At 35.9% G+C, this 22,761-nt stretch overlaps 4 protein-coding genes across 5 annotated transcripts in view; 2 read left to right on the top strand and 2 right to left on the bottom strand.

Annotated features, from left to right (window-relative positions):
- The window catches only part of c1galt1c1 (C1GALT1-specific chaperone 1), a 31,550-nt gene that overhangs the window by 235 nt on the left and 8,554 nt on the right, over positions 1-22,761 (top strand). The gene's annotated exons all lie outside the window — the stretch shown is intronic.
- On the bottom strand, positions 1,354-7,209 carry si:ch73-335m24.2 (protein eva-1 homolog C). Of its 2 annotated transcripts, XM_037780161.1 has the most exons (8): positions 7,015-7,209; positions 5,336-5,541; positions 5,111-5,234; positions 3,800-3,952; positions 3,514-3,657; positions 3,360-3,431; positions 3,205-3,285; positions 1,354-1,887 (listed from the first exon to the last, which is right to left on the bottom strand). In XM_037780161.1, exons 1-8 carry the CDS (start codon positions 7,100-7,102, stop codon positions 1,505-1,507), a joined length of 1,251 nt encoding a protein of 416 aa, XP_037636089.1. In that variant the 5' UTR covers positions 7,103-7,209; the 3' UTR covers positions 1,354-1,504. The 2 variants fall into 2 exon arrangements, with proteins under 2 accessions (XP_037636089.1, XP_037636090.1); XM_037780162.1 differs by lacking the exon at positions 3,205-3,285 and having other exon boundaries at positions 7,015-7,208.
- On the top strand, positions 12,870-19,282 carry clic2 (chloride intracellular channel 2). Its single transcript, XM_037780165.1, has 6 exons — positions 12,870-13,114; positions 14,950-15,059; positions 15,577-15,702; positions 15,799-15,899; positions 17,295-17,476; positions 18,730-19,282. Exons 1-6 carry the CDS (start codon positions 13,061-13,063, stop codon positions 18,889-18,891), a joined length of 735 nt encoding a protein of 244 aa, XP_037636093.1. The 5' UTR covers positions 12,870-13,060; the 3' UTR covers positions 18,892-19,282.
- urp1 (urotensin-related peptide 1) lies at positions 19,164-22,740 on the bottom strand. The gene is made up of 5 exons (XM_037780167.1): positions 22,591-22,740; positions 22,129-22,257; positions 21,997-22,037; positions 21,205-21,310; positions 19,164-19,657 (listed from the first exon to the last, which is right to left on the bottom strand). Exons 1-5 carry the CDS (start codon positions 22,691-22,693, stop codon positions 19,626-19,628), a joined length of 411 nt encoding a protein of 136 aa, XP_037636095.1. The 5' UTR covers positions 22,694-22,740; the 3' UTR covers positions 19,164-19,625.

Raw genomic sequence — 22,761 nt, forward strand, 5'->3', positions numbered from 1 at the left:
AAATGTACAATTTACAAAATAAGCTATAAACAAAAATATGCCACTTTTTACTCCACAGGAAGAAATATTATACATTTTACTTCACTAGTTATCTGACGGCTTTATTAACTTTACAAACTAAGATTTTTGCACACAAAACATATAGTTTATAAGATAAGTTTTATTATAAAATACCCAACAGTATATGCAAGCTGAAACTATTAGTCGATTAATCAATTTGTAGATTGACTGAAAATTAATTGGAAACTATTATAATAATTGTTTTAGTAATTTTTCATGTAATTTTCATTATAATTAATTTCATTAATTTTTTTATAAATCATTTTGAGGTTTGGACTGTTGGTTGGACAAAATAAGCCTTGCTCACTTTGTGCTCTGGGTAATTGTAGACAGCATTTCTCACTATTTCTATATAACAATCAATTATTAGTCAAGAAAATAATAAGCAGATTAAATGAAAACAATCATTAGTTGCAGTCCTATAAAAAATATGTATTAATACTTTTACTTGAAATCAACAATTGCCAAATAATTTAACCCCTCAATGCATCTGTAACACAATTTAAAGTACTGTATACTTAATGCTTTTTAATGAAACATTAAACCGAAGCATCACTATAATCAGACCACAATTCTCACCTCACTAAAACAATCTTTATTATTCAGAATTATATGATTTGTAATGTACAGTATATACTGACTATTTGACATGACATCCAAAACAAATGTACGTAAAAAATTAGCTGAGGCTGCCACTGTTATTTAATAAAATTCGACTGCATTTAAAATTAATTTAAAGAACGCAAATAATCTGATGTTAATCTTGATAATGATTGTAATTAATGTAGCACATTTTGTGTATTTCACTCTTTATTGTTTAGACTTTGCCTTGATTGGCAAAACATGGATAAGTAAAATAACTGTCTGTGTGTAATTTCAGTCCACAATTTAAAGGTCTCATATCGTGCTCATTTTCAGGTTCGTACTTGTATTTTATGTTTGTACTAGAACATGTTTACATGCTGTAATGTTAAAAAAAAAACTTAATTTTTTTCATAGTCTGCCTAAATATACCTGTATTTACTCTCTGCCTGAAACGCTCCGTTTTAGCGCATTTCAACGGAATTGCGTTGCTAGGCAACAGCTTGGGTCCATGTTTACTTCCTGTCAGTTGATGTCATTCACATACACTGCAGCAGGAAATAAAACTGGGACACAATTAGAATGTTTACGTTTAAAACTGCGTAATGGTCTAAATATTGTAGATATGTGACATCACAAATGGACAAATATCCTGACAGCTTGTTTCAAAAGCACAGTTTCTGAATACGGGCTGTGGTTATTTCTCTGTGGATTGAGTAGTTTGATACTTTCACAGTATTTATATAGTACTTAAACCTGCTTTATAATATAAAAGACATGAAAATCGCACTTTTTACAATATGGGACCTTTAAGGATGCTTTAGCAGTAGTTTCACTCATACATGTAACTTCTCTCAGTTGTTTAATTTAAGGTTTTGATCTTATGAATGGCGTAAGGGCTGGAGTCTCGATGTGGCCAGATGTCTCCGTTGGGCAGATCCCTCGTCTGCTCCACCTCCCGATCCACCATCTCTACTGCCAGAGTGTTAGGACTGAGGATCTCCGTGGTGCGGTAGGACTGTGTGAGGTGACGGAAGGACGACGTGTCTGAGATGTCGTCGTCGAAGAGGTCCTCCATGAGCTCCTTGCGATTTCTGCGAGAAGCTTTCAGCTCTTCCTTCAGCTCAGAAACCAGCTCTTTAACGTCCCTCACTAGTGTTGAGCGTATGCCGAACAGGCAGAGCAGGAACACCAGACCAGCACAGATGCCAGAGACAAAGTAGAGAGCCACTCGCTCTGGGAAATCTGGAAGAGATAAAGGCATGTGGTGATCACGAATCAAACAAAGCAAAGTCACATTTGTGCATCCTGTTAAACATCCTGGCCTTCTGCACCAAATTATTACTTACCTTTCAGCCTATTGTAATTCAAGTGTTCTGAGAGATAACTAGACTTCTGCTCCTCCTCATGGCTCTGTTTTCAGGCTTTAGACAATCTAGCCCGTGACGGGAGACTTTGGCCAATCACAGGACATTTCATTGAGAGAGAGAGCATTCCTATTGGCTGTTCATTCAACGGAGGCAGCTGTCAATCACTCGCAAACTTCGATCAAACGACAAAACTAGGCAGCGCTGATCAAATATGAATCAATATTCTGTTACTGTAATGCCTATTTCTCGCCTCAAATGTTTTCAGAAACATCTTGTTGGCGGTGCTTGGTATTTCCTCAACAGATGGCTGCCGGGTCACAAACTTTCAGTACACTACAAGATGTTTCTGAAAACATTTGAGGTGAGAAATAGGCATTACGGTAACAGAATATTGATACATATTTGATCAGTGCTGTCTAGTTTGACCGTTTGATCGGAGTTCACGAGTGATTGACAGCTGCTCAGAGACGGCAAGGCTCCAGCTCGGCTCTGATTGGTTGTTTTCCTGCGGTCTGTGAAATATTGCAGATGCCGTTAGGATCAACGGAGAACACAGAGGCACATGTTTTTTTTTCAGATTACCTGTCTCATGCACTACTGTCAGAATATAGTGAACGTTTTAATAAAAATAACTATTTTGAATCATATTTGCTCCATTTCTACCCACTGCTGCTTTAAGTTGTCTTTATTGTCTAAATTCTTTTTTGTTAGATTGACATTATTTTTGTCTGGCAATGCACTTAAAAGCAACGATTTGATTGAAAAGGCTTATTGGATTGTTTGCAATAAAAATATTTAGCATCCAAGATTTCTGTGTGGTGTGTATAAGCAACGTTATTACAAAAAACAGCAAATTTAATATTCAATTTGGTCCAAAAGTGTCCCAGTTTCCCACCAGCATATGAACGCAAAAAAAAAAATCCAAGCTTTATTACGTGATTATAACCTTGACAAAAAATTTAAGACTTAACTAACTGGGATGCTTTGGAAAATGCTCAACAGTGATGAAAATTATTCATGCAAATTCTGTATTACTGTACAGAGCAATAGAGGGGGAAGATATTTTTAATATTCTCAGTTTGTGCAGAAAGAGGAGAACTAAAACATCTTTTAAATATGATCTCCAACAATGGTAAGAAATGTACATGCAACCCTATAGCCTGAGGTCATCCACAGGCATCAGTGCACATACCCAATATTTTTTCAAAGATCTCCAGAGAGTTGGTTAAGAGCACGTTTTGAGGCCTGTAGGTGGGGCCAGTGTACCATCCACCTGCAGGTGAGAGGGGTCTGGGCTCAGTCTGCTGCATGCAACAAAACCTGTGAATCCTTCAGTCTCACTCTCACCATGTGTGTAGTCTGAGATCATGAAAGGATCCGTTGATCCTCGACCCACATCTTCCAGAAGATACCGGGGAACTAAATTAAAGTAAAATTAAAAAGTTTTTACATGATGCAGCAAACCGTGTCACAAGCAGTTAACATCTGGTTTGTCCCTTACCACAAGTGAAGGACACTCGCAGGTGTTTCCTGGTGCCGGGGAAGCAGGGGTCCCCGAAGGCTTGAGTGTCGGCCACGACTGAGCAGTTCGCTCTGCCATGACACCTGCGTGACACCTTCCTCAGAGCCGAAGGGGACAAACACTCTATAAGAAATCAAGTTTAGTAAAACTCAGTTTATTCTCTGGTTTCAAATCTCAGCTCTATAATAAATTTACTCCACTAGAACTGATATTTGTTCCACTATTTTGCCACTAGATGACACTAAGTTCGCCTCTGTTTTCAGACCCATGTCCACGTGTGATCCAGTTTGCTGAGGACAGTAAGGACTGCCGTGCAGCAGGTGTCCAAACGTGGCCGAGTAGATGGCGAGGACAGTCTCGTTCTTGCACGTCAGCCTCAGTCGCTCGTTTTCACACACCAGCCTCGTGTGGTGGTGCTCTGAAAAACACGACATGTACACAAGATTACAGAGATGAACATCTAGTAAATATACTTTAAGGATCATATTGTACTAGTGTTTTATTTTTAGCTCATGAATAACAGATTTTATGTCTCCGCTGGTTTCATTTGTTTCTCTAAATCAAATGTAGAGACAAGAAAATGGTTGAGATAGTGGACATCTTTTACTTTTATTACTGATTTTGTTTTTTGAAAAATATATATTTATATTATATTTAAGCGTGGTTACCATAATCTGCATGTTTTAAAGAAGAGATATTTACATGTACTTTATCTCTGACAGGAGGTCAAGGTGTGATACTTTCACTTTTTTGTAAAGAAATATTCAATACAAAAAAATACCAAAGCCAAGTTTGTTAAAATAAATGCGACTTGAATATTTACCGAAGTGTGCTCATTCGTATATTTGTTTATTTATTTACTCATAAGTTTCTTCTTTATTGTTTTGTATTTGCTCTGCGTTTAATTTCAATAACTGGGCAACAAATGTCGCTGTCTACTTACGTTATTAATGTTGTAACAAGTGTTACAACAGTATGTCCGTATACCCAGTGGTGAAATGTAAGTAAATTTACTCAAACACTGTACTTTAAGTACAATTTTGAAATACTAAACTAAACTTCTACTCCACTAGGCTACATTTCAGAAGGAAATTTTACTTATTGGCATTACCATAACATAATATTGATTCATATTTGATCAGCGCTGCCTATTTTGACCGTTTGGACGGAGTTCGCGAGTGATTGAAAGCCGGCTCTCATAGATCAGCTCTTACTGCTTGTTTTCCTCCGGTCTGTGAAATCTTGAAGATGCCGTTAGGAGCACCAGAGGACACAAAGGAACATGATTTTTTTCAGGTTACCTGTTTCATGTACTACTGTCACGATATAGCAACCGTTTTATAAAAATGGTGGGTGGTTTTGAAAATAACTTTTTTTAATCATATTTGCTCCAGTCTCGCCTACTACAGCTTTAATATGAAGAACATTGTTTTGCAGTGATCGGCTTAAACAGGCAGAACACACTATTTTAGTTGCTTAAAACTTTCAATTTAGCAAAATCAGTAAACTGATTGAAACGTCTGTTCTAGTTCTATGATTGTTCACATGATAGAAGTATAAGACCATATCAACACACCTGGTCTGCACTTGTAGGCGACTAGAAGGTACTTGCTGGTGAGAGGACAGGGGTCCTGACCAAACACTGGGCTGAAGACAGGGATGTGACAGGACCGACGATCCTGACATTCTGACAGCACTTTCTGCAAGGACAGGAGAACGTGTTGTGATCTGCAGTGTGGGTCACAACACCATTTTATTAGACTGATTTCACATTCGTCTCACTGTGCATTAACGTATATACCTCGGTAGCAACTGGGGAAGTGCATTCATTATCCTCCTCCACAGTTGTGTTTTTGTCTGCAGAGGGACATAGATGCTGATTAGGGACACGCCGCCCGTAGAAAGCTGAGAGGACGGCCACAGACGTCCTGGAGGGACACTTGATGGCGAGCGTGTCTCCTTCACAAGCGTGAGCCGTGTGGTTCTTCAGGATGTTCTGAAGATAGACTAGAAGACACATAACAAGGTGATGCTGATTTCATCTGCTAATTGTGGTAGAACATTTTTTAAGTTAGTTAGCATATACAAGTGGAAAAAATATTAAAATAAAAGCTGATATCTAATCTCAAACACAGTGGTTTGATGTATCACTTAAGTTCTCATTTAAATATAAATAAGTATAACTCCTGTTTGACTTATACGTTGGTAATAAAACAAGAGTTTAGGATTTGTTTTATTACTAACAAGGCAATTATTTTCCCGTCTTAAAGGGACAGTGTGTATTATTTGGCAACATCTAGTGGTGTGGTTGCAGATTACAACCAACTGAGTACCCCTCCGCTCACTCCTCCCTTTCCAAGACGGCGGTAACGTGAGCCGCCGAGTGCAAAACGCTCAGAGGCCATCCCTACCATAATAACACGACTTTAGGAGCATCAGACGGCGGATGGTAGTGCCACAGTTTTGCACTCTGCAGCTCATGTTACTGCAGTTTCACGGCGTGTCCGAGAACTTCGGTGGCCTTCAGGTAACGTAAAAACGTTAAAGTCTACTGTAGGAGCATGGCATAACAAGGCGAACTCTGTGAAGAGAACCTGCTCCCTATGTAGATATGAAGGGTTCATTCTAAGCTAATGAAAACACAGTGATTCTTAGTTTCAGGTGATTATACACTAATGAAAACATACTTATGAATATTATTCTCCATTTCTGCTAATAGATCTCCTGAAATATTACACACTGTTCCTTTAACAGAAAGAAACTGAAAGAAAGGAATGACTGGTTGACACCGTTATTCCTTATTTTTACTAAATAATACATCAATTAGAAGCCCTTCATCAGTAGTGTGACTTATTAGGTGCTTTTCTTTAGTCCGTGGCGCTCAGTCCTGGTGTCGTCTGGGTGGTGTTCACTGGGTGTAGCTCTCCAAGACTATGTTTGGACTATGACGACACAAACAAACATACAAGAAAACAGAGCATAGACACTGAAGCGGAGTCTCCCCTCCCATGTGTGCTTCCCGTACTCGGGTGTGTGAGGCAGTGTGAAGCTGCAGGGAGCAGATGAGAGGCAGCACCAGGCACTAACTCACAATGCACTATTATTAGGCCCCTCGGAGCCTCCAGTCTGCTGAGTTCAGATTAAGAGATACAGTGCAATGCTCACAATAGATTTATCTGATAGAAAAAACCTAGCTTTGACTTTGTTTCAACATTGTTAACATAATGTCATCCATCATATTTTACAGCAACGAGTCAAAACAACTTTTATTTAATACTTTGGGCGTCTGTGAAGATCTAAGGTCAGGACCTGATCCTGGCATCCTTTCAGCATGAGTTGCACCAGCTGGTTAGAAAGCAGCAGGATGTGCAGATAAAATTAAAATTCCTTTGCAGTTACAGTTCACAGATGAAAAATAACCCGTTTTGACTTTTTCCTGTAAAAGCAAATTATTGACATCAAAAACAAAAAAACACTTACGAGAGAAATCTGGACCCGAATGCACGGTGTGAATCATCAGAGCCAAAAGAAGAGATGAGAACAAGCAGTAACTCCACATCACTGTCATCGTGCATATCCCGCATGGCAGACCTCTGGGGTTCGTTGTAATGACTGGAAGAGAGAGCGGTCAGTAGGTCAATGATGCCATTGTGTTGACAAGAAACAGCCACCCCCCCCTTTAAGAATAAAAAAATCACAGTTGGTATCTAAGCTCCAGTGTTGCCTTGGCTTCTGGTGTGTGTGGATGTGTTTACATTTAATGAGGTTGTTGCAGCTTGTGGCTTAAGCATAAGGACAAACTTTAAAGAAATAGTTTAACATTTTGGGAACTTATTCACTTTATTTCAGATTGTTCGATCAGAGGATCAATACTGTTTTCATGTCTGTGTGTTAGGTACGGAGCTCAGGAGCTGCAGCTGGAAGGCTATTAGCTTAGCTTAGCATAAAGACTTGAAGCAGGGGGAAACTGTTAGCCTTCCTCTCTCCAAATCTCTAAAATATGCTTACCGACATCACTGAGGCTAACTTAGCCTTATTTAGCTACATGTTGAATGTCATTTGTTTAATTCGTACACAAAGAGAAATGTAAAAATAAATTTTTTTATGTCGCAGTAGGAAAAGAACAGGTGTTAAAGCTGAAGTAGGCGAGATTGCTGCAAATATGATTAAAAAAAAGTTATTTTTATAAAACGGTCACTCTATCCTGACGATAGTACATGAAACAGGTAACCTGAAAAAAATCATGTTCCTCTGTGTCCTCCGGTGCTCCTAACGGCATCAGCAAGATTTCACAGACTGGAGGAAAACAAGCAGTAAGAGCTGATCTGAGGTCTGCTGTCCAGCTGCCCTCTATGAGAGCCGGCTGTCAATCACTCGCGAATTCCGTCCAAACGGTCAAACTAGGCAGCGCTGATCAAATATGAATCAATATTCTGTTACGTTAATGCCTATTTCTCTCCTCAGATGAATCATCTTGTAGTGCACGGTTTAGCTGTTAAAGGAGAAAGTTTGCGACGCCGCCGCCATTGTGAAATGTGGTGAAGGAACGCCAATAGGAACGCTCTCTCTGAAATGACCTGTGATTGGTCAAAGTCTCCCGTCATGGGCTAGATTTTTTAAAGCCTGAAAACAGAGCCATGAGGAGGAGCAGAAGTCTAGTTATCTCTCAGAACACTAAAATTACAATATGCTGAAAGGTTATTATGGAATTTCTGCCCAATGATGCCAAATATATATACTGCCTACTGAAGCTTTAAATGGCTGCTGAGACTCTGTTGTCACAGACAAGAGAGCAGTATTAATCTTTTCGTCTAAATCAGTGGTTCCCAAAGTGGGGTCCGGGGACCCCGAAGGAGTCCTTGAGGAGGTTCCGGGGGGGTCCCCAGCTAAAGGGGGAATAATTTATTTTCACTATAAAAAGTAACACGATGACAGAATGTACAACTATTTTGCTCATGGGTTTCACTTCTGTAATTCTGTGATCATTTTCTTGGACAAAATCTTATCAAATGGGGGTCTAGTTGTCTAGTTTGTGTCAGTTTAGGTGTCCTTGAGGTAAAAAGTTTGGGAACCACTGGTCTAAATCCTGCCTCGGAAAGAAAGAAAATAAGTGATGTACTATAGGTCCAACACGTTGCTTATTTTACATTATTTTACAATTAGTTTTGCAAATATTTTAATCACAAAAGACAAATATTTTAATTACAAAAGACAGCCACAATGAATCCATTAGACCTGCAGATGCTCACTGGCATGTTAATGTTTTGTTTGCACTGTACAATCTTACATGTGTGTGTGTGTGTGTGCGTGCGTGCGTGTGTGTGCGTGTAATGGCAAAATCAAGACTCATTCTCTTGGGTTGTCAACAGTGAGGGTCGTGTTTATGGAGATAAGGCACTTGTTTCCAGGAGGTCACTTCCAGCCGCTGTGTGTGTCCAGAGGAGATATGTGTCTCTCCCTCCATGGAATAGGATCTCTCCTATCTGTTTGTCTGAAGAGAAGAGGAAGTGAAAAGGTCATTGACGAGTTTTTTCCAGAAATACTCAGGAAATCTGTCCCATTGAACGTCCTCTCTGCGTAGCCCACGATCAGTGTGGTTTTAGTTTACTATAAATGCTGTGATTTTAACTTTAATTTCCTCTCTTACTCAACCCCTTTGTGTTGTCATAGCAACCAAACACTGACACAATAATACGTGTGGAGTCACTCACCGTGGGCTGACTGTGACTTTATCAGCCACTTGTGATGGTGAATCAAAATTAATATCTGTATGTCGGCACCTCGGTCATTTATCACTCCAATAAACACTCCCTCCATAGCAGCAGAGTGGACGTAACATAACAGAGGCCAAGAAGGCCACGTTTTAATCGTGTGACACTCCCACCTTATACTCCAGTAAAATTCCATTCACCTCCCAATAGGGAGTGTCAATAAGGAGGCTAGTTATTCCTTCACACTGTCTACTTGGAGGACGGGTGGTACCACCGTGTGGAAAGGGAGATTATCTTACAGACATTTGGAAAACCTCAGGCCGTAACCTCCCTGACTTTGCAAATATTGAATAGCAAAGAGGAGGTTGATTTTTTTTTTCAACAATTTTCTCTGCCTCTGTTATATTTCCTGTTCGAGTGTTATTCATCATATTTCCAGGATCTGTTACGAATTTCAATGTGATGGGTTTGTTTTTCATGGCACAGAGCCTCACATCTTCTTTTTTGAATTTCTAGTGATGCATTGCATAATTCAGCCCATGATGTAGTTCTTATTTCTTTAGGGAAGTCTAAACCACAGCTAGGGGATTTTATCATAAACACTTCCCTTCCATTACTTACAGTAAATGAGAGTATATTACAAGAAACACAGATACAGATCTGAGCCCTCATTCCCAAAGTCTCTGAGGACATGTGGGGCATGAAATGAAACTTATCTTACATATTCATTCGTTTTTATTATTCATTATTAATTATTACCACTTACAAAAAATATTATATTCAGTGTAAAAAAATATCAATTTTTTTTAATTCTTTAAGGCCTCAACTCACGCAAAACAAGTCAACAATCAAAAGTAAAAGTAATCTTGTTTTATGCCCACAACACTGAGGGGATTCCCTTCACCATGATGATTCAATCAAAAATACCCCCGAGATATCCCCTCTTTGTTTGAAAGACAAAACCTTGAACATTTGACCCTTTTCTGTGGGTACAATAGAGTAGAAAACATTATACAATTAGCAAAATAAAGACTATAGGTAGAAATATTCATGAAAGTAGCAATACCACAATGTAAAACTTGTAGAAGTCCTGCATTTAAACTTTTACTCTTTTTTTATTAAATTCTTTCTTTTTGTTATTATTATTATTATTATTATTATTATTATTATTATTATTATTATTATTATTATTATTATTATCATTATTACTATTACTATTACTGTTACTATTTATATTATTATTTCTATTTCTATTTCTGTTATTATTATCATTATTATTATTATTATTATTATTATCATTATTATTATTATTATTATTATTATTATTATTATTATTATTATTATTATTATTTCTTTTCTTAATTTTATTTCAATTTTGAATGCTGAAGTTGTTTTCTCTAGTGTACTGAGTGTGTTTGTCTCTAATCTAAACTACTTAAAAAAGTAGTAGTAGTAAACTATTGTAATTACGAACTGTAAATTGCATTTTTGAAAACAACCTCGAAAAAATAAAGTATAAAGAAAAGGTATAACATTTTTAAAGTATAACATTTTTACAAGGTAAAAATATTCACATAAAATGTACTTAAAGGATGACAAATAAAAGTAATCACTATGCAGAATTAGTCATCTCAATGTCATATTATTGTTTATTTTTACGGATGCATTAACCTTTATGCAGCATTTAAATGTTGTAACTGATCAAGATGAAGCTAATATTACAGTTTATTGTCATTTTCTCTGTATGTAACACTCGATATACAGGGAAACAGCATTGATTTGATGGTGTAAAGAAACAAGCAACTTTGAAAAAAAAAAAAAACAGGTTTAAAGGACAATAAATACAGTAGTATTAAGTAGCATACCACAGTAAACTGATGGTAGATTCTAGTTGTGCTTATTAAACAAAATGCAATTAATTATAATATAAAGATGTGCATCATTTGTATATATAAATTAAATTAAAATGATGGCGTAATATTTAAAATGTTTTTAACATGTTTCTAACAACTAACAATTGTCAAATAAATGGAAGGGAATAAAAAGTAAAATATTTCCTTCTCAAATAAAATCAAAGTATAACATATATAACATTGAAATACTCGAGTAAAGTACTTAGTATTTGAGTAAATTTACTTAGTTACTCTCTACCACTGACTCTATTCTACCTTCTACTTCTTTATTCAGCTATTTAAGCGAACATTAGGTGTATTTTCTTGTCAAAAAGCACTGAAGCAAAGACATATTTTTTCATTTTTACTTCATCATTACAGCAATTTTTTTCAATATATATATCTTTTTAAATAATCTTTATTAACAGGGACAAATGACAGTCATTGACTGTCCTTGGGTTAGCTGGAAAGCTAAATTTCATCAGCAGTACCTGAATATACCCATGAATAGTAGTAGTAGTATTAATAGTAGTAGTAGTAGTAGTACTTTTATTCAGTCATCACACACAAAACAGTAAGTATAAACAGTATATACAACATATAACCTAGTATACAATATGACTGAAAAGGCACAGGCAGAAGCATAATGCTTATATATGCCTATCTTACATTCTCATCAATTTAAGCCACCCTCCAGAAAATAATAATAATAATAACAATAATAATAACAATAATAATAATAATAATAATAATAATAATAATAATAACAATAATAATAATAATAATAATAATAATAATAATAATAATAACAATAATAAAATAAAATAAAATAAAAATAAATTACACTTGTAACCCTCAAAATAAAAAAAACTCAAATAGCTTTATAACATTAAAAAAAAAAGAAAAACTAAAAGCGAGCTACTCATTTTTATGTTTATGTTATTATTATTATAAAAAATTACAACGCTACACAAAAGAAAAATCTGCATGACTCTTTGTTCAGGTATTTCTTGCATTCCTATGGCTAAAACAAACATATTGTACATTATTCAGACAACCAGATGTGAGATGTGAGGGCTACTCTCTTATAGATATATATATAGATAGATAGATAGATAGATAGTAACTTTATTGACCTCGAGGGAAATTCAAGTTTCCAGCATCACAGTTCCATAGTGCAAAACATGTTAGTAAAAAGGCACAAGTAAGTGGTAAAAATAACAAAGTACAAAGAGATACAGGACTATTAAAAATGTGAATGTAGTGCAAAAAGTGATATAGTGCTGGATAATAAAATATAGGGGATATACAGTAGAGACCAGGGGATTAAGAAATGTCAAATATGGAATATAATGCGGGAAAAGAACTGAGGTAGAGAGGTTTTTTTTTAAAAAGTGCAGAATAAAGCTGTACATTGTTTGTAGATTGTTTGTAGGTTTGGTGTCTCCTCAGTGAGTGTTTTATATGAAGTACAGCCTTCCTGTGAAAAGTGCCCCTTATCTATTATTGCCTCCAAATCTGGAATATGAGCAGCCCAAATGAAACTGAATTTGTGTGTTTTGAGTCATCAGTTGCTGTGTATTGCAATATGCAATGGACCTATTTTAAGCTCGTAGTGTTTGGCTTCAAATATATAAGAGTGAGTCCCCCGCCCATTCCTCTGGATCCTCCCTCTCCTCTCACTAGTGAAGTATGTGTCAGAGCGATAGCCTCCAAGGAGACCTCAGCCAAAACACAAGCAGCCCAGAGGTGTTAACACTTTCTCCTTAGACGTCCAGAGACACCAGAAACCAGAGCAGCACTTGTTCACGGTTATCAGATTTCTCTCTTTCTCTACAGCTCTGTGGGGGATTTGTAGAACTTAAGGAAAAGCTTTGACTGGACTTTTAAAGAAGTGAATTTAACTTTTCCTTTGGGGACGACATGGCACTTCGGCAGAACTCTGACAAGGAGCCCAGCATCGAGTTGTTCATTAAGGTCAGTCATTTCTTTTCAATTTCACTAATTATAAAGGAGAAGTATGAAAGGAGAAGTTGGCTGCAACATGTGAGGGAATTATTCAAAATGACATACTTCCACATGAAATCTCTCCTAATCTACCTTTCTCACATCCTCTATTTAAGAGGAAAAGAAAACTCTCATTTTGATGGGTGCCATCTAAAGATACCGTGTGCTACAGATGCTGAGGTGTTTTTTTTTTTTTATCCCTGCTGAGGGTCCCAGCAGAGTATTTTATCAGTGACCTCTGACTACAGACAGACAAGTCCACCTTATCATCGCACACCCAGACGGAGCTGAGAGAGCATGCAGGGTGACTGGCCCCCAGCCTGACACCAGGCACACCCACTTTACTTACGCACACATCCAGATATATATTAGTCCTCCATAATCAAGAAGTCACATAAACAAATTCCTCATCTATCACCTCATGTTGTTGCCTAATAGCCAAACATTAAGATCTCTTCGTTCCTCCTAGTGCTATACTTTGGTATCTATGCGGACTCAGTGTATCTTCTGGTAGATAAAACAAGGTCAAGTGAAGCTCAAAAACATTTCAGGACAGTACGACATGCTGTAGACAGAGTACGTTATGTCTCTCTTTAAATGAACATTCAGTCTCTTAAAAGAACAGTATGTGATCTTTTAGCAGAATATAATATTCATAACTATGTTTTCATCAGTGTATAAATCACCTGAAACTAAGAACCGTTGTGTTTTAGTTTGCTTAGAATGAGTGATTCATATCTACATAGGGGGCGTGTCCTCTTCACAGAGTCATTCATGTTGCCCCGCCATGTTTCTACAGTAACCCAAACACTGGCTCTAGAGAGAGACTTTTTACGGTACCTGAAGGCCACCGTAGTTTTCTGACACGCTGTGAAACTGAGGTATCACCAGCCACGGTTTTGCACTTGGCAGCTCACGTTAAAGCAGTCTTAGAAAGGGAGGAGTGAGCAGAGGGTAGCTGGTTGCAATCTGCAACCACACCACTAGATGCCCCCAAATCCTACACACTTTAAAAGAATAGTTTTAATTTATTAGAAATATGCTTATTTGCTTTCTTGCTGAGAGTTAGATGAGAAGATCAATACATCTCATGTCATGGCTCTGACTCCTGACAAAGATGATTAATTAACATGTTATATTTCGTTAGTTTAATCCGTACCAAGCGTAAGTGTAAAAATGATGTTTGGTTGTGGTTCTACGGGGTTTAATGTGCAGGATTATTTCTTGGTCAGGCAGAGACAAGACTCTAGGAAATATTACTGCTCCCAGCCAATAAATAGTTTGCACATAATAAACCCCCGTAAAACAGCGAATTACAATTTTTGCTTCATTTTTTTTTGGTACGGATTAAACAAACAAGGTCTAACCTGTTCTATAGTGAGTTTTAGAGATACTGGAAGACGGATTTTGTTACCAAAGGCTAGCTGTTTCCCCTTGTTTCCAGTCTTTCTGCTAAGCTAAACTCACCGGCTGCTGGCTGTATTCATATTTACAGTACAGCTGTGAGAGTGGTATCAATCTTCTCATCTAACTTCCGGGCAGGAAAGAATCATGAATCATGTCCCAAAATGTCAAACTATTCCTTTGACATCAAGAAGGGAGGAGAGTTAAAATGTTAGCGTTTGTTGCTTTCCGCCAGAACACAATGCCTGCTTTTTTTCCTCCAAAGAGGAAACCGCCCAGCCTTTCACTTCCAAAATCATTTGTTTATCAGCAGACACGAGGGAGATATTGTGATTGCTTCACTGTGCTTAAAAACAGGACATTTGTGGTTCATGAAACTAAACTTTCTGTGTGTTTTTCAGGCTGGACATGATGGAGAGAACGTTGGGAACTGTCCTTTCTGTCAGAGGCTCTTCATGGTGTTGTGGCTGAAAGGAGTCAAGTTTACGGTGACCACTGTTGACATGAGGAAGTAAGAGCCCACCTCCTCCTTTGGCAATAACACTTCCTGAGCATCTGGTCATGGGGACTTTCACACAGAACTCTATTAAGAAGCAAATGAGAGAGAAAATTGAGAGTAACCTGAACCATTCCTAACTTATCAATAGGTGTGCTTCTAACAGAGAATTAGAGGGCGGTAAAGTGTACAAAGAGCTCTGTGTCGCTGCCAAACAAACACCTTCTTTAATTGAGGCGTTTTATTGTGTGAATTTCTCAGAGTCATTACCGGTGAACAAATAAGATCAGGAAACTATGAAAGGATGCTGATAATTAAGTGATTCAGAGCACACACACAAAAAGGGCCTTTTTAAAGAGCCGACCGCTCCCAGCGCTGTGTGTTTTTATAACTAAACCAACAGCCGATGTTGAAATCATTTATCCCACAGAGCCACATTTGGTTCTGACAGCCTTTGACGTGCTTGATAACAGTCTGATTGAATGATTACAGTATATACATCTCTCTCTCTCTCTCTCCGTCCTCTCTGCAGGAAGCCAGCCGAGCTCAAAGACCTGGCCCCCGGGACCAACCCTCCTTTCCTCCTCTACAACGGCACCCTCAAAACAGACTTCATCAAAATAGAGGAGTTTCTTGAGCAAACACTGGCCCCTCCCAGGTATTGTTGCACTTTTAATCATTACACAAATATTAATCAGGTGATTCTTTATGAGGTTGACTCCCAGGCTTTACTCCTCCTCCTCTCTCCTTGCAGGTATCCTCATCTCAGCCCGCTGAACAAAGAGTCCTTTGACGTGGGCGCTGACATTTTTGCAAAGTTCTCTGCTTTCATCAAGAACAGCCCCAATAACGCCTGTAAGCTGAGTTCATTAAACATGTTACAGCTCATAATAATTTCACCTATTCTAACCGATATGGATGTGAGATAAAATGCTTAGTAAATAGATATATTTTTTAAAATAAGTACATTTAATTAAGTATTGCAGTTAGTAACTAAAGTAAGTAAAACGTTGTTTATATAGCACCTTTTTAAGACAATAACATCAGTAAAACACAATACCAAGCACAAAAAACAATAATCAAAACTACATACAAATGCAAGAACACAGATGCAGCAAACAGATCAAACTTTGGACTATTTGGAAAAATTATTATAGAGTTATATAAAAGACAATAAGTGTGTTTTTAGATGTTTTTGAAACTAGTTAAGTACAATCTTGAGGTACTTGTATCTCCATTTTATGCTACTTTATACTTCTACTCCACTAAATTTCAGTGCAAAAAATAGTGTATATTTTACTACACTACAATTATTTGACAGCTGTAGTTACTCTCAAGAGTTATTTTATCTGCAAAATATATGATCAGCCTCTAATATGTGATTATTTGTTTTGTAGATTAAGCTGCTCAACAGTTTGTTAAGTAGTTAAAATAAACTCAAACAACCGCTACAAAATTAAAATGTTTACTTGCTTATACACCAGTGATAATCCATATTGTAATAATCTAATATAAAAACTCTATATGGGGTATTCTGCATGAGTACTTTTATTTTGCTAATATTACTTCTGTACTTTTACTTAAGATGATATTGAAATTTAAATAATTTGTATTATTTTTAATGGTCTTTTTTTTTATTTCACTAATATATTTAAGCATATACTGTCCTCCTATTGTCTAATTTTATTGCTAATTTTCTTTTCTTTTGTAAAACACTTTGAGCTACATTTCTTGTATGAAATGTGCTCTATAAATAAAAGTTATTATTATGATTATTATGATATTATTAATAATCATAATAATAATAAGGACTCTTACTTGTAACAGAGTAAATGTAAAACTTGGAATTGATACTTTTACTTCAGTGAAGTACTTCTTCCACCACTGATCAAAAGTACTCATTATGCAGAAAAAATGTCTCCTTATACTATTATCTACATATCATATTATTGGATTATTATTTGTGATACCATTTATATTCTGTTTAGGTGGATTAACCCGTTGTAAATTTATTATATTTTATAAACTTATCATAACCTTTGTATATAATAAGTTCATCTACAAAGTAACAAGTAACTACAGATGTCAGACAAATGATAATTTCCCCTCTGAAAGTACCTCAAAATTGTATTTGAATACAAAACTTGAGTAATATTTTGATTTTACCTTAAAATTCACCTGTAGGTAAATTACACCACACACGATTACAGTAAATCAACATAACACATCTCTGTGTTTCTGACCCTCCAGTTCACGAGAAGAACCTGCTGCGGGAGTTCAAGAGGCTGGACATCTACCTGAACTCGCCGCTCCCCGAGGAGGTCGACCACAACTGCAGAGAAACCACCACCGTCTCCAAGAGGAAGTTCCTGGACGGCGACCGCCTCACCTTAGCTGACTGCAACCTGCTGCCCAAACTACACGTCATCAGGGTGAGACATCAGAGTGTAGTTTTGTTTTGTTGCTTTGCTGTTCAGTGGTGCAAAGTAACTAAGTACTCAAGTACTCTACTTAAGCACATTTTTGACTTACTTGAATATTTCTGTTTTATGCTACTTTAAATGTATATTTCATTACATTTCAGAGGGAAATATTATACTTTTTACTCCACTATTAATTTATTTGTCAGTTATCGTGACATTATTTTTCATATTTAGATTTTATGTAAAAAAAACACAAAAAAAACACATGATAAGCTTATAAAACACAATGCAGTGTTAAAGATTAAACCAGTAGTTTCCAACCTTTTTGGCTTGTGACTTCTTACAAAAAAGTCTAGTTGGGCCTCTTACGTACATTACATTACATTACATTTCAGATGTCTATGAATTGTTAATTGTTCCACCACAGAGAGATTTTCCATCTAAACGTCTCTGATGGTTTAATTTAAATAACTGTTCAAGACCCAAAGAGGTAAAAAATTCTCCATTATTTCCACAAAAAAAACAAGAAATTAGAGAGAAGTAAAAAAAAAAAAAATACAAATGTGTGTATCATAACTTTCACATTGATGCATCAGTATTAACAATGTACTAATGTAGTTTATAATAATAGCATGAGGGCCAATAATCTGCATAATGAATACTTTTACTTTAGATATTTTATGTACATTTTGCTGATAATACTTACAGACTTTTACTCTCAGGAGTATTTTTACAGTTTGCGTAAGTATTTCAACATCGTATACTCCTCTGAGTTGAAGAAAAATTTTGTATTTCTTTTAATACACTATATTTATATGACAGTTATAGTTAATTCACAGATTAGAATTTTAGAAACCTATGGAATTGTGTTGCTAGGCAACAGCTTGGGTCCATGTTTACTTCCTGTCAGCTGATGTTATTTACATACACTGCAACAAGAAATAAATGTTGAATGTTTATGTTTAAAACCGTGTAATGGTCTAAATATTATATATTTGTGACATCACAAATGGACAGAAATCCTGACAGCTTGTTTCAAACGCACAATTTCTGAATACGGGCTGTGTGTATTTCTCCGTATATTGAGCGTTTTGATAGTTTAACAGTATTTATAAAGCACTTAAACCTGCTTTATTATTTAAAAGACATGAAAATCTCACTTTTTACAATATGGGACCTTTAAATGAGCTGAGTACTTCTTTGATCTTTATGTACCCGCAGGCGTACTCAATATTTTTGATCTTCCTTTCCATTTATTTCAGATTGCTGCCAAGAAGTACTGCGACTTTGACATCCCGGCAGAGTTCACGGGCGTGTGGGGATACCTCCAAAACGCCTACGAGAGAGAGGAGTTCAAACAGACGTGTCCGGCTGACATCGAGATCGAGAAGACTTACTTCAGCGTGGCCAACAAGAGGAAATAAAACCTTTGATTCTCTGTAGTTAATGTGCTGTTTTCACTCAGTGTAACCGTGCACGTACAGACGGTGATCTGTAGAAGGTGCTACAACCTACAAGAATAAACTGTGGCAATGAATCAGACACTATTCCACCTTAAAACACCTGTTGCAGCAAGACTTTGCTGAACCTTGTATGTATTTATTCATAGTCACTCACAGACAGATGGTATCTTTATGCCACGTTGAATAGGCCATATGTGCAATTCTGTTTATAGTGTAAATAGATATTTTTTCCACGCTTTTTATGATCAAAACACCCTCGTTAAAATAAACATGATTGTGTTAGTGTGAGCAGCAGAAACCTTCAAAAACAGTTCATATTTATGCAAATCATGAAATAAACTTCTGTATCTGATATGATTCAATCTGTCAATCACTGTCACACTAATAAATAATATCAAATTCATTCGACATAATGTTTGTGTGCTTAATTAGTGCTATGGTGCTCCCTTCTTTAGGTCTACACATATTATAAACATCTTTACCTTGAAATATCACAACCAGGTCACATAAATGGCATTTCTGATATTCAAGTTTATTTTCAGACCCTTTTACAGCTTCAAAAATATATTTTCTCTTGATCCGGTACAGAAGGTGAATATACTGTTTGGTGGGAAACAAAAATGAGGATGGAGAGTGGAGGCGTTTCCAACCAGGCCGACCCGAAATCACACCAAACATCCTGCAGCTGCCGGCCTCTAGTTGGTCACACAGTATTTCCAGAAACAAGCTGTCGGGGCGTCAGAGAGTAAAACAAAGTTAGATAGAAAGCTCATGATCTGATCCACCTTCTTCATTCCAAACACTTTTTACACTGCAACTGAAATGCATTTAATTATTTATTTTAATATTCATCACATATTGTCAATCTGTTTCTCCACTTTACAACTTTACTACTAGTACTTCTGTATATAGATTGTAAAGACCTTTAAAGGAAATGTGATTTTTGGGCTTTATAAATAAAATAGTCTTCACTTAAGCTCAAGTACATAATGGCATTATTATTCATTATTTAACACTTCACTTTATGCCCTCCCTATTTAGGATTCATGAGCAGTATATAAACATTTAATGACACACTGTGATGTGGTTGTAAGCAGATATAACTGTTTATCAATGTGTTTATCAACAACTATAACTCCTTAAGTGGAGGCTTGTGTATAAACAGATGACAATATAGCAAAACACAGTTGTAATAATATAAAATATGTCTTCATAGTTCTTCAAATATCTGCTCACAATTATATTACAGTGGGTTAGAAACCATTTATTAAATGTTTATATATGTTTATAAATGCTATATCAGGGGCTTAAAGTAAAGTGTTACCTTATATTTTTAAAGTCAGTATTTTTCCACTAAAGAAGTAAATTTCACTACATTTTTTTTTTAATTTTTAAATTTTTAAATTTTCGTCACAAACAAAAAAAGTAACATCTACAGACAGACTCACAAACATACCAACTACACATACAGAAAACAAGCATAAAATAAAATGAAAAAATAAATACAAATATATATATAAATAATAATAATAATAGTAATAATAATAATAATAATAATAATAATAATAATAATAATAATAATAATAAAAAAATATATTATAATTATAAAGTAATAATAATACAAATAATGAAAAATAATAATAAAAATAATGATAATAAAACATTTTCACTACATTTAAAATAACATTTATTACATTTGACATGGGAATTAGGAAGTGTAACTGCCTTTACTGATTCTATTAAATAGAAACTATTAAACTATTAAACTATCTGTTTATATAATGTTTATTTCTATATATATATATCTTATATTGTATATGTATAATGGTGGAATTTAAATTTGTTTGTATTCTTATTTTATTTTAGCGTTCTAATTATTCTATTGTTATTTTTACTGCTTATTTGCACCAACAAACCAGAGCAAATTCCTAGTGTATACCTGATACACCTAGCAATAAACAAAGATTCTGATTCTGATTCTGTATATATATAATAATAATAATATATATATATATATATATATATAAATATATATATATATATACAGTATATATAATATTCTAGTGCTGTTTAGGTGTATCTGAACTATTTAAACGGCACAAGCCTTAGTTAAACATCCGTCTAGTTGGATCATTGCATTATAATAACGTCAGCTCAGGCATCATGTCAGGTATTGTTATATGAGGTCAACTCTTTGAGTCACGTCGTCACAGTCTGTGTGCATAAAGAGCGGGTGCGGCGTGTGCTTGATATTAAACAATAAGAGTCACTCACTTCTTTTGTTTGTTTTGGGCAAGTTCTGCTCTGATCTGAGAAAACCCTGAGAGCGAAGCTTGTCGGCCGCTGCCAGCTTCAACACGGTTTCTCTGAGGTCCTCCACCTAAAAAACACAAGAACAAACATGATGCAGATGATTTACACTCAGTCTGTGGTACACTACAGTTTGACAGCTTTAACTGGAACAAACTGGTCACATGCAGCCTTCTTTTAAACCTGTTTGCATTGGCTTCCAGTACTTTTAAAGCACTCTGTGGCCTGGTTCCTGCAGGCATGTGGGCTCCAGTGACCAAATGTACCTGCAGTTAATCTCAGATTCTGCAACAAAACTCTGCAGAAATCCCCCTCGATGCAGACTTAAAATTAAAGGAAGCATTTGTTGTCAGAGCTCCTGCAGCATCTTAATTAATAAAATATCAGAAATATATTAAAAAAAATGTCAGAAAAATATTAGTAAAATATCAGAAAAATAATAGTAAAATATCTGAAATATATAAATAAAATATCTGAAAAATAATAGTAAAATGTCTGAAAGATATTTGTAAAATATAAGGAAAAATATTAATAAAATATCAGCAATATAATAGAAACATTTGTTGTCAGAGCCCCGAAACTCTGGAGCATCTTTCCTGCTGAAATGTATCTTGCTGCCTCAGTGACCTCTTTTAAATCTCTACTAAAAACTACATTAATTGTTTTTTCTGTGCCATTTCACTTTCAACTTCTTCTTTGAATTGCTATAAAATAGTGTGATATTAAAGCGTGTACAGAGATGTAGATGAGTCTTACCATGTTTGCAAACGTATCTTGTTGTGCTGCATCCTTCGCCCCTTAAAAAAAAAAAAAAAATACAAAAGAAGGTCAAAGATCATTATGTGACTGTCTGCAAATGTCTGCATTATATTTGTATTATTTTTTTACCTTTATTCCAGGACTCTCTCCCTCCATTGTGCGGCACCAGTAGAGGATACAGATTATTCACCTCTCTCTGCTCCCCCTCAGCAGCGTTGGCTCCATCCTCCACCTCGGACACTAATTTCTGAATGAAATCTGTTGAGATAAAACAACATCATCCTGTGAAATTAATTTCTCTGCAGTGAGTTAAGCAGAATAAAATGTATTTTAGGATTTTTTTAACCATATCTTGAAGAGCAAAAATGAGAAAGAATACTCAAATATTTTGGTAAAGTTCAGAAAAAGCAAAAATTATGAAAAATATGAACAGAGTTCGGTTGAGTTTCATCGTCTAACTGAGCTAATGTCTCACACAAATGCAGTAAAACTAGAATAAATAGTGTTGCACAAGACAAAAGGTCAAATTTAAAGAGCCCAAACTGACCTAAAGCAGTCCAACATTTCCAGTAAAATTAAAGAACACCTCACCTGCCTGTGGCTCCAGGTTGGTGTCGGGGTACAGAGGTAGAGCGTGTGTCCGTCTTGCGGAACAAATCACAGCAACGAGGTAAAACAGAGCTACAGAAAACATGGTGCCTCTCTCTCTTTAGATCTGGACTATAACTCTGCTGGGCAGCAGAGAACTTCACTTATATATCC

This window comes from Sebastes umbrosus, chromosome 9 (assembly GCF_015220745.1).
Source record: "Sebastes umbrosus isolate fSebUmb1 chromosome 9, fSebUmb1.pri, whole genome shotgun sequence".
NCBI classification, from domain to species: Eukaryota; Metazoa; Chordata; class Actinopteri; order Perciformes; family Sebastidae; genus Sebastes; species Sebastes umbrosus.

What these genes read in the sequence shown, in the direction of transcription:
- si:ch73-335m24.2 (XM_037780161.1), bottom strand. Translation starts at nt 7,102, where the DNA reads ATGACAGTGATGTGGAGTTACTGCTTGTTCTCATCTCTTCTTTTGGCT. An exon ending in GCGAGTGTCCTTCACTTGTG is followed by an intron (nt 3,432 to 3,513) that starts GTAAGGGACAAA and finishes ACTTTAATTTAG; the next exon opens with TTCCCCGGTATCTTCTGGAA. An exon ending in GATCTCAGACTACACACATG is followed by an intron (nt 3,286 to 3,359) that starts GTGAGAGTGAGA and finishes TCTCACCTGCAG; the next exon opens with GTGGATGGTACACTGGCCCC.
- clic2 (XM_037780165.1), top strand. Translation starts at nt 13,061, where the DNA reads ATGGCACTTCGGCAGAACTCTGACAAGGAGCCCAGCATCGAGTTGTTC. An exon ending in ACCACTGTTGACATGAGGAA is followed by an intron (nt 15,060 to 15,576) that starts GTAAGAGCCCAC and finishes TCCTCTCTGCAG; the next exon opens with GAAGCCAGCCGAGCTCAAAG. An exon ending in GAACAGCCCCAATAACGCCT is followed by an intron (nt 15,900 to 17,294) that starts GTAAGCTGAGTT and finishes CTGACCCTCCAG; the next exon opens with TTCACGAGAAGAACCTGCTG.
- urp1 (XM_037780167.1), bottom strand. Translation starts at nt 22,693, where the DNA reads ATGTTTTCTGTAGCTCTGTTTTACCTCGTTGCTGTGATTTGTTCCGCA. An exon ending in GAGAGAGTCCTGGAATAAAG is followed by an intron (nt 22,038 to 22,128) that starts GTAAAAAAATAA and finishes TTTTTTTTTAAG; the next exon opens with GGGCGAAGGATGCAGCACAA. An exon ending in AAGATACGTTTGCAAACATG is followed by an intron (nt 21,311 to 21,996) that starts GTAAGACTCATC and finishes TGTGTTTTTTAG; the next exon opens with GTGGAGGACCTCAGAGAAAC.